The sequence below is a fragment of the Fringilla coelebs genome (genome assembly GCF_963513975.1).
Source record: "Fringilla coelebs genome assembly, chromosome: Z".
Taxonomy (NCBI): Eukaryota; Metazoa; Chordata; class Aves; order Passeriformes; family Fringillidae; genus Fringilla; species Fringilla coelebs.
In genome coordinates, this window is record NC_140031.1 from 47,090,637 (window position 1) to 47,102,884 (window position 12,248).

General features: G+C 34.3%; 1 protein-coding gene across 4 annotated transcripts in view; it reads right to left on the reverse strand.

Moving 5' to 3' along the window:
* Positions 1 to 12,248, reverse strand: part of ARB2A (ARB2 cotranscriptional regulator A) — a 257,706-nt gene that overhangs the window by 229,085 nt on the left and 16,373 nt on the right. For all 4 annotated transcript variants that reach the window (XM_084224921.1, XM_084224918.1, XM_084224919.1 and 1 more), the window contains 3 exons: positions 5,952 to 6,077; positions 2,710 to 2,811; positions 40 to 140 (listed from right to left, as the gene is read on the reverse strand). In XM_084224921.1, the coding sequence (XP_084081047.1) occupies positions 40 to 140; positions 2,710 to 2,811; positions 5,952 to 6,012 (264 nt within the window). In that variant the 5' untranslated portion in view covers positions 6,013 to 6,077. The remainder of the gene's footprint in view (positions 1 to 39; positions 141 to 2,709; positions 2,812 to 5,951; positions 6,078 to 12,248) is intronic.

Sequence of the window (12,248 nt, forward strand, 5' to 3'; positions counted from 1 at the left end):
ACAGAGATATATATGCATTCACACACACAAATTATGTACCTCTCCAAGGGCTTCATAGCGCTTTTGGTTCCATCTATGCAAATCTTCACGATAATTAAAAACAAATGGTTCCCCAGTTTTAATGTGTCTTAACTGCCCTTCTGTAAAAGAAACAAAATAATTACAGTTAATATACTTCTTCATTAAAAGTAAGACACACTCAATTGCTGAAAATTTTAAAAGAAGTCTACATCTAAAATTCAAGCTATTACAAATTCCTCCTCATTTTTGCTTATAGGCTTTTAAACAGAAAATAATAGTAGCATAAAAAATTTCACTCCCATTTTATTACATATACTGCTAGATTAAGCTAAACAGAAACTGTGACACGGTGAAATTGCACACAGATATCAAATGCCAGAGCACTTCACTAGACATATTTACATCTCAACTGCTATGAATTAGCGGTGAAATGTAAACATTAGCAGTTAACTTTTGATCTGCAGGTGACTGAATTGTAGCTACAAATCCTCTACTTCAAAACTAACTGCATTGTAAAGAAAAGCAAATACAAAAGGGGCTTGAAGCTGGAAGTAAGGGAAAGACGTATCTTCAAGCCTAACAACTTTCTAAACTAATCCGAAAAGACCCACGTCCACAGTTAGGGAAAATATCTTAACTCCAAGATGAAATCAAGTAAGACCTCCTAGATTTTGGGCACACTGAGATTACAAGTGTAGAATAAAGTAGAATTCTTGTTCAGAGCAAAACCACATGCTACCACTTGCTCTCATTGTAACTTCCTATAGTTGGCCTTGTTTAAAGCCAAAGTTAACAGCAAATGCAACCACTTGTGAAGATAAGGACTGTGTTAAAACAATGATAATAATAAAATGGCAGCCAGTAGGAAGCCAACTACAAGAACAAATATTTTACCAACAATGTTTCAGCCTATCAGCCAAAACACAAGTTATGATCTCAGAGCATCAGAAAACTGAAGTATTATCAGTGAAACACTAAAAACAGTGATATATGCCAGTAAACTTTGAATGCTGAAACAAAGGCTCCTCTATAATGTTTTCTCTTGGATAGAAAAAAATCACTTGGTTCATGTATTTACTGAACTTTTACACTTTGATTCCTGATGTTTTAAATAAAATATTTAAGATTTGATGTCTACAATCGTTATGCTTATCTGCTGATTTAACTTTTTTCCAGACTTGCCTTACCTCATGTACCACGGAAGTACTTCTCCAGTTTCCTATCCCTGTGTTGGGTTCAAACATCCTCCTTCTCACATTTTTCATAATAACTTTACTTTCAGCTGCTCCTTCTCAGATACATGCTCTTCAAATATGCCATTCAACAGTACATGAACTGGCTCTCACCACAAGTAACAAGTATCTGCTATATTTTTCCTTTGACTTTCTGGAGCCCCTGTCTTATTCATATTTAAATAATCTAACAAAAAACTTCTGTACTTTTTCACCATAAAAAGAAGCATGTTTAAGACATAAAAATACACAACTGAACATTTGAATTAAATGTACAAAAGCAAAATGGTGACTTTTTTGCTCTGCTGACCGTTAGCATATGTAATAGGTTGTCCTCCATTCTATGGAAATCACTCAGGCTGTGAGGTTTAGTAATGGAATATTCAGTAACATAATTCATTCCCCAAACTTCAAATTTCAGCCCTTTTTATCAGCCACATATGAACCATTAACTCTGAAGTCACTAAGGAAGACAGTAGACACTGTGCAGATCTAAAAATAAGGAGCTGAAAAGTGACAGAGCTGAACTCCTTCCATCAAAGAAAGAGCATCACTTTCATGACACTTCTAGTCTCTAAGTACCTACCCGTGAAAGCCATCAGGGTATTAAAAAGCTAAGTGTTGCATAAATGACTATCATTTAAAGGAAAGCTCTTTTTTTCTCTTTAAAAGTGGAAGATGTAAAACAGGCAGATATAGAAACTAAAGTTCCTCTGTTCACAGAGCAGGCAAAGAAGCAAAATTGTAAACATTCCCATTTGTTCTACAGGTTTTAAACAATCTTTAAAGAGTCACTTCCGGCAGTCTGGTATTACTTTAGCTCAGAAGCTCATTTCTCATCTGGATTTTAAAATACATGCACTGGAAATTATAAATACTAAGTCATTTAACACAGAGACTGAGCTAGCTGGAAGTACTTGCTTGCAGTCGTCACACACTTGGCTGCAATGCAAAATTATGTTCCACACCAGAAGAGACAGTCTATCACATTGCTTATTCTTCTGTCAACATACATAGGTGTTTTCCTATTGGTATTAATGGACTAGCTGGGACAAATTATTATCTGAAAAACAACTTGTTCTGTAGACATAAAAATTAATCAGGAAATAAAACATTCCTTTAATGAGTGACCAATCTTTAATTCTGATTTTTAAATGCTACAGAAATTATTTTCAGAATTTTTGTATCAACAACACTTTTGTAACAGAAAACAGGAAGTCATAAAGTAGGCCCAGTACAACACCACAACATTGTATGAAATGAGGGATTTTTGTGATAATTGTATGAAATAAAAAACAGATCTCAGATTTACAAGTCTATCAGCTCTAAAGTTTAAAATTTCAATCCTAACAGTAAAGTATGAAATTTTACTAAGGACTTATAAGGTATAGTGCAACTTCTGATAACTGCTCAACATTATTCTACATATGGTCTTTACAAAGCACGTATGACTTACTTTCATTAAAAATGTACTCAAATCCTTCCAAAGTATCAGGAAATTCAAGTGGTGGCTCATCTTTTTTCATTAGTTCATCCAAGTCTATTCTAGACAATAAATCTAAAAAAGGAAAAGAAAAAATACATAACGCATGCTGTGTCTTTTACTTCCTTTGTAGCAGTAAAAAAATGTGTTTGCTGATATTTGTAGATCTTACAGGCAGAAGAATATCCCAGTATTACTAAACACAGGACACTGTTATGGGAAATCCTGTTCAAGGTTCAAAAGCTGGACTTCACTGCCTGTATACATACTCATTTATTTACTTATTTATTTACCTACCTATTTATCTCTATGTTAATCTAAAAATGTCCAGAGAGGAAGTCACCATAGTGATTTGTTTCAATGATTCATTACCTCAGTGTTAGAAAATAAGTCTCTGAGGTATGCATCATGGTTTTAACATAAAGTTCTCTAGCTTCAGTTTTAAATAATTGATAGCATCTTGACTGCCTTCTTGAGGAGTTCAGATTATCTGAGCACATCATCTCACTGGCATTTACCAGATTTATGACCACACCACTCCTCAGCCCCTCTTCCCATACCCATACTGTTAGGCCTGAATCCTTTGCTCAATCACCCCCTTTAACAATCTCAAGGTAGAGAAACTTCCATCCACTTTATAGCAAGTCATGGCATACACATCCTTTTCAGATTATGGATTGTATGGCCTGGTACAGCCTACATACTAATGAAAGTAACTAAAATTAGCATAATCTACATTCTTTACCCTAGATTTAAGGATTTTCATTTAACCAGAGGCAATCTTATGGGGACATTTTTTACATCTACATGTAGCTACCAAACAATTACTTCATACACAGGCAATAGCGTACAATGATCTTTCCTCATTGCATATTCCCCACACAATGCAGTGCTATGCTTCTAACATATTTTCTGATTATCAACTTTAAAAAAAAAATCAAGAAACAATTCAGTAGGATTTCACCAAAATACATTTTCCTTCTTCTTCGTTAGATGAAATTGAAGACCCCACAAACATTCTGTTCCAGAGTGCTAAACTGACTTTGAACTATAATTATTTCATAATTCAAGATACTATGTGTTACCAAGGAAATACATTAAGATTTCTAAGTAAATGGATTTTTACCTTTATTATTATCCAACACTGCAGCTCAAGAAAAAGAAAACCATTTGAAAAGACTCATTTTCTTTAAGTTTCACTTGGCATTAACTATGTTTCCATATTTGTATTACTTAAAACAATTATTTTGATATTTTGTATCACTGTTTTTGTTTGGTCTTCTTGCCCACATTACCTAAGCTTAGGATTGACACATTCAACACTTTGAAATTTCCACTGTTTAAAATGTACTGAAAATTATCCTCAACATTCTTGAGAGTTCCTTGACCTGCACTTCTACAACTCTTCAAGTTCACTTTACATTTATTCTAGCATCCATGATTGTCACCAACGCTTCCTTTTAAGTGATTCCACTGGGCAAAGTTGGAGGACCAAAAGCCATCTGGTATGGCTGCTGAAATAAAACATCTTTCCAACTATGGCTTCTCAGTATCTCTGTAGTATTTACATGTTTATATAACATCAGATACTGATTAGATGATTCTAAATCTGTCTTTCTCAGCCACAGCTCACTTTTACATCACATCTATTTAACAGCCAAGTCCCATGAAATCCAATTCATGCAAGCAATTATGTGTTTGTTCTTGTGCACTGTCCTTTTCAAGTTCTGCGGAAGCTCCTTTGGTTCTCAACCAAATGATATGGAAAAAGAAAAGAATTTTCTCAAAGAAGTCTCCCACAAAAGGATGCAAAAAATGTGTCCTTTCTTCCTTTGTATTTTGGCAAAATCAAGGTAGCAACAGTCTTTAGCACATTGTTCTCTCCATGGTGAAGAGATTCCAGTCACACTGCATCTCTAGAATTTAATTTCACTGGAGTTTCCATACCATCTTACCATGATCTATTTTGAGATGTATTTACACAGTAGTGTCACTTACTACACAACAACAAAAAAAAAAAAAAAAAAAAAAAAAAAAAAAAAAAAAAAAATCAATGTCCTGAGTATCAAGGACCATAGCATATGAAGTATATTATGCTTATTCACAAAATGTACAGCTTGTCATGATTTATGGCTTTCATCAGTCACTAAGGAGAACTGCACCTATTCTGAGCTGAAACTACTGACACATTCACTTTCTTCTTGGTCAACTTTTCGAATTAAAATTATCTAAAGTGTCTTACAACTTTGTGATTCTTTCCAAATCTGATCTACCTTTCTTACCTAAGGTCTTGGACTTTCCAATTCAATTTGAAATAGTTCAACAGAGCTGAAAACTGAGTGATCTGCAAGAGACCTTCTGTAGCTAAATGGAAAATCACTCGATCACATCATTAACACTAATCCTTAAAGATAATCAAATTAATGCCACATATAAAATGGGAGTTTTACTTCCAAACTGGAACTATAGCTTCTTCAAAAGATACTAATTGGACAGAATTGGCACAAAGTTGTATAAAAGCACTATACAGGTTTTTACCAAATACTTCACAAAAACTCAGCTGCAACTGAAGAAATGCCATCTATCACCACATGTAACGGAACACTGCTTTCTAATAATGCTTTGATAGAAATCCAGGATGTACACTTGAGTGGCAAACTATGTTATTTTTTCTCCTTTGAAAAGACAATTTAGAATACAACTGTGTGATGCAAGCACTTTAAATCAAGGTTTGGTTAACTTACTTGTAGGTCTAACCAACTTCATGTACTTCCAAAGCTGAATGCCACTACCTAAAACATGCCATTTATGTAAATTATTTTTATCCCCAAGTCATTTGGATCTGTTTATTTTTTAAAACATACAAAGGGAACTTTATAAAACCAATATGGATATCAATGTCCTGAAAGCCTCTTCCCTTTTAGCATTCTAGTCCAAGAGATTTTTAAAGCTGTAATATGGATGTATAACTATAAAACAGAAGCATCACGCAAATTAAATCAGAACTTCAGGAAACTAAGAACACAAAAGCCAGTCAACTTTCAAAAAGGACAATTATGAAAATTTAAAAAAGCAATGAATAGTTTATTCTGTAACTCCTTACCACATATCATTATGTTTTATACCATCTTATGAAAATACTGATTAATGGACACACACACACACACATATATATATATATATATATATATATAAAAGACAAAAAAACCTCATACCCTTTAATGCAGTGGTCTTCTCTTTTTCATCTGGACCTCCTTGCTGGAGCTGAGCCATCATGTACCCAAACGATCAACAAACTATGAATTACTGAGGTAAATGGAGATTAATATTCAAAGGAAGACCTGAAAAAGAATAAGAGCTCAAAATAAATAAATTTATTGACTTCTTCAACAGCTCTTGTCTACTACTGCTTACACCACCACAAAAAAAATTCTGATTATCATAAGCCCAAAGTCTGACCAAGTTCGGATAAAGATTCAAGTTCACAACCACGAAGAAAACCTCTCCCTAATCTTAAAAGTACTTCTACCTAATCAAAAATACTTCTTTCATGATTCTATGAAGCATCAGTAAACAATAACCCTTTTACAGAAGCGCAATACCTGCAAGTCCAAAACACAAGATAAAAGAAAAAACAAAAGTCAATCAGAACTTCCACAATCTTTATGGGTTTTCTTCCTCAATTAACTCCAGTTTGTTGTCATTACTGTACTGTTGTCATTACTGTAGTTTTGTGTTAGTAAAGGTACATGAAGCACACAATTTTAAGCCACTGTGATTTCCACAATACATTACTGGTATTGAAATGCATTTGTATTGCAAATATATTAAAATATAAAGCTGCATTCGTCCAGCTACAGAACAAATCTCAGTGCATTCAAGACAAGACTTCACATACAAAACATATTTCCAAATTTCTTCTTCTGCACAGAAGGCAAACCAGACATTCAAATCCACAAACCCTTTCATCTTGAGTTTGACACCAAGGGAGCGAACTACCAAATCACAATTGTTTCTTCCTTCTCAATAAAAAGACTTCAGTGCATTGAACTCTTATTCCCTCAGTCTTTTTTTGATTCTTTGTTTTATCTGTCAGTCATTACCAACTTGTTTTATTCTTCTCCTGCATGTACTTTATCACTGATGAGCTTGTATGAACTCTATTTAACTTGTCAAAACAGTAACAGGATTCACCAACTGTACTATTGGCTCCCTAATACTTAGACCTTCAAGAAAGAACCCCAAAATGATTAAGTAACAGCAGTTCATTCCATAGACAGCAGAAAACAAAAAAATAAACTTAGCATAATAAAGACTACTTTTCTATTCTACATAGAGAAAACCTATAAAACATTTTCTTGTCTATTAAAGGAGTAATACAGTAACTTAAGGAGGTGTTAGTTATTAACCAATGAGAGGGTTTGAAGGATTATTGTGATTTGGTCTTTTAAACTTGGGTTCTAGAAAGTCCAATAATCCATTTTACAAGCTGGAACTATGGCAGACTTTGACACCTTCCTCTGCAAAAGCTTCAGACAAAGCTGTAGGAAACAGCAATACACGCTACAAGAGTCTTTTAAAGACACAACTTCAAATGAGTTGGAAAGGAAAGGTCTATTTATACTGAGTACTTCATAAATTATGACATGATTCAGTTAAAATGTGCATCTTTTGTCCAACCCTTTAGTCACCACTCGTAACAAAAGTAATTACAAAAAACCCAGCAAAACCACTGAGATTTTTTGCGCATTTTCTAGCCTATAATGTTGTCAATGTGAATATCAATAAATAAATATTAATAAACTAATATTCACTAATAATTAAATTTATTTATGAATTTACTTATTAATAAATAAATTTCAATAATTCTATTAATTAATAATTAAGTAATTTTATAACTAATAATGTTATTAATTAATCATTAATAACAAATAACCATTTGTTACTTTATTTATTAATAATTTAATAAATAAATGAATACCTATTACTATTAATAAACAAATACATATTAATTAATTATAAATATTATTATTAATAATATTACGCAAATATTTGTGATTTCAAATGTTGATTCCCACACATAGATGGTATTAATATTTTCCTCATGTGCTTTCAAGCAGTCCATTGAAAAAACAGTACCAAATACAAAATCTTGTCCATCTTGTTTGTACATTTGCAGCACAAACCCACTATATTCTACACAGTACTATATTCTAATAAATTCCAGCATATTCTAGTAAAGTATATAGAAAAGAAAGTAATTTCAGTTAAAATTATTCAAAGTGCTAAAAAATGACAATGACAGTGTTTTGTAATAGACCAGATTAAAATTCCTCTAGTCATATGAAATTGAGTGGTTGTCCCTATACAATATTTGAAAATTCAGAATTTTGTATAAGTAAGTTAATGCAGTTAACAAAATATATACAGGTCCTCAAATATTTGTTGTTAGCCAAGGAAAGAAACATAAAATCTATCTGAACAGATTTACCTTGGAAAGTGAGACCCCCTACCCCCGATCAGATAAATCAATGCAGAGACCAGGAATCTTTGCCATTCTTGTCTCTGCCATGGATAACATTCTTCTTCCTTTATTAGAGGACGACCCTGAGTAGGGGTGTATTAGATGAAGGCCACTGAGTAGATAGTTCAACTGCAAAGCTAAAAGCACCAAAATAAATAAATCTGAATTTAGCTTTGAGAGACAGAATTTACAATTCTTTTTGACAAAGAATTCTTTTTGGCTGTTACAGCAGCCACTGGAGGCAGGACTTGACATGGAACAAGTACACAGTATATTATGCATTATTTCTGTGAATACAGGATTTTTTTGAATCCACTGATATTTGTTTCATTAGCTAAGAGAAGAAATTACTTGAGAGAGTTGGATTTCTGTCCTTTGACAGACAGGTGCCAAATCCACTACTGATGGTACAAAAATAAACACTGGAAAATTACGAAATTCTGAGTGGTTCCATACAGGCAAAGCAAGAATTATAGTTTATTCTAGGCATTCATTTCAAACTGCAGTTTATTCTCAGTATTAGTTTTGAATCCCAGCTCTTCATACTGACCGCTTCACTTAATTCCCAAATGCTATCAAGTTTCTTGTAATAAATACAGACTTTAAATGTGTTATTCTTATTGTATTGATGCTCTTAAATGTGTTATTCATACAATTACTTAGATTAGTCTTTGAAAACACCTCTGTGGGTTTTTTTTATTAGCTACACACAGCAAGCATACTTCCTAAAACACAAGTTACTATTTCACCTGAAGAAATAGTTACACAAATAAGTTTATGTATATTTACTTTTATGTATCTTGCTTATGCATGGAAACTTATATATTCTGACACAAACTATCTCATACATATTCTGTGCCTCTTTAACTCCATCCCCTGCAACGCTTAAAAATAATTTGACACAAATATTCTGGTTTCATGGTTTCACATGAGCCAATGAGGCTGCATTTTCATTACACCCCTGCTTATGTAATTACAGAAACTGGTAGACTCAGAAAAAAAATGGTCAATAAATTAATTTTTTTAAACCGCACACATAAGAGAACATACACATATTTCATGTTGTTGCCTGTAAAGTGGTATCGGAAGCTTGGACTACAGACCTTGTGATGGTGTAACAGTTGTATTTTTTAAATCAAATTGATACCATATGACACCATATCATATCCATACACATGGCACACATACACAGGTTTCAATGTACTTAAAATACTCTTCATTGTGCAAATGCAGACAGAAGTGTGACAAAAAAACACAGTATATGATTTTGCTCTAAATTAGCAATACCCAAAGCTAAGTCAATATTACAAATACTCCAAATAAAAGCTATAAATTACTGTAGTGTTAACAAGAAGACAGAAATAGGAAGAAAACAATTAAGTATCTTCAAAAAGTCCTTCAGGCTTATCTGGACACAATGAGGAAGTGTTATCAGAATGCTTCTTTGTACTGCACTCCTTTATTAAAATATAACAGAATGAGAGTCTTACTCTTTGTAAACTGACATCACAAGCAAGCTAGGAACAAGTATGGCTTAGACCTGTATAATGTGGCTAATGAGCAACTGAGACCCAATTTTTCTTCAAAGAGATGACTGGGTGACAGTTTGCCTCAAGTCCCAAGTTGGTATTGGCTCAATAAACCAAAAAGCCAATAATTTTTCTTAGCAGTATTTTCTAATTAGATTTTATCTTTTCCCACTTTTAGGGCACTACAGATGGCATCAGTAACAACAGCATCAATTAAGGTTGTACTTCACTTTCCCTCACTTAAAACACTGTATTTTTAAGTGCTTATTGGTTTACCCAACTTCAGCTCCGAAAGGCTATTATTTCCAGTCTGCTTCAGGCTAAATGGTTTTGAAAATGTCTACCTCTAGTACAAGAAGATTCAGAGACTGCATCTTGTGGTCTGTTCTGGTGATGTTAATGAGTAGCAACAGCACCTCCATGTTAAAGACAGCATCTCTATGTTAGAGGTCAGAAATTGAGGATCAGAGGACCAGCTTAGTAGTATGTGCCTCTTGCCATTAACTACCCTTAAAGCCTGTCCCCCTCTGCCGAAGTTAAAAGGGCCTTTCTCATGCATTTAACACAGACTCACTAAGACTTTCAAGAATTTCAAGAAAATTTACCTAGTTGTCCAGAGCATGCTCCATACCACTGCAAAAGGCACAGGAAAGATGCACAATAAGGGATTAATAAATGCTAGAAGGACAGAAGTAACCACTTAGAATACAAAGAAATCGGCAAGGATCCTTAAGTCCCTGAATCTCAGTAGATCTGTGTACACTACCAAATGGTGGCAGAACTTGCTAATACATGCTTGTATTGCTACTACATGACTGCTCTCTGCTCTAAAGTTTCATACAGTACCACAGCAACCACCTTCCAGTTTTATTTACCCCATAAGTTCAAACAATGGATGACTAGGAGCCACGTACATTAGCAGGATGTGTCAGCAACTCATTACACCAAGCAGAGTCAACCCAACTCCACACATTTTAATGATTTTGGTTTAACTTGAAATGCTGAAAATTACCTTCATAAGCATATCCATATTAACACAAGCAAAAAATATGTCAAAATAACAGAAAAAGAGGCAGCACAACCTCAACACAGCCTCTGTGATGTTGACAATATAATGGTATATCAACCAAACACAAAGATAGAAATTATCATCTGCAGCAGCAACAGCTTTGAGTACTTATACTGGTTTTCTCTGTGAGAGTCAATTTTCTTCGTAGTAGCTTGAAGGGTTTGGATTTGTGCTGAAAACAGCATGATTAACACTGCTGAGCTGTATTCACACAGCATCAAGGGCTCCCCCTCCTTCCATGTGCTTCCCTGCTGCCATGTGCCAGCAGGTAGGCAGGGATGCACAAGAAGCAGGGAGGGGACACAGCCAGGACAGCTGAGACCAACTAACCACATTATGACACACAGCAATAAAAACTTGGAAAAGAAGAAACAGGGAATGTGTGGAATGATGGTGTCTGTCTTCCCAAGTTACCATTACATGTGATGAAGCTGTACTTTCCTGAGGATGGCTGAGTATTTGCAATTCCTTGTTTTGTTCTGTTGCTGTGCACAGCTTTTACTTCTATAAAACTGTCTTTATCTCAATCCATGAGTTTTCTCACTTTTACCCTTTGAGTTCTTTGCCCCATCCACTGTTTCAAGACTGAAAGAGTAGCCAGAGGAAGGACTTGCTTATCTATTGTGGCTAACCACAACACCACAATACAGTACTTTCTTAAATATGCAAACTATCAATAATTAGGTATACAGGGCCCTACTTCTGTTGAGCTAAGCAGACAGTTATCTAATGAATCAGGCCATTAACCCTGGGGACAGAAAAAGTGACCATGCAGTGAAGGTAGGAGAATGCTGCCCAGAGAATCCTATTCAGAGAAGAAATTTGCAGGTGACTTGTACCCAGCGCCTGAAAGATAAAATGTTTGCAGATAACCTCTTTTTGTATATTTCTCATTTCCTGGGCAGGAAATTCAGCCTGAATTCCTGATCTAAGAAATTCAAAGAACTTAATCTCAGCACCTGAGATGAATGGACACTAATGACTAAGACATTAATCTCAAGATGCCTTCATCATCACCTTTCTCTAAAAAGTTGGAGGGAATCCTTCACAAACTGGAGATGTGAGGGAAAATCCAAAGAATTAATGTTCATGAAGAACTAACATCCCACAATTCAAGCAGCAGGAAAAGCCCATGTAATACACAATAATGCTATAATTAGTGGAATGCTATATATAATTATATAATGCTATAATTAGTGAAATAATTTCCATTATTTCATGGGCCTATATCTCAGCTGAGGAGGACAAAAAAAAAATTAGACAATAAAACAATTTGGAAAACAGTTGTGTGCTTATTTGTTTATGCTCCTTATATACAGAATAAGGTTTTCCAGGCAGTGTACATTACAAGGAGGACATTTTGGTAGGACATTACTTCATAATGTAGCTG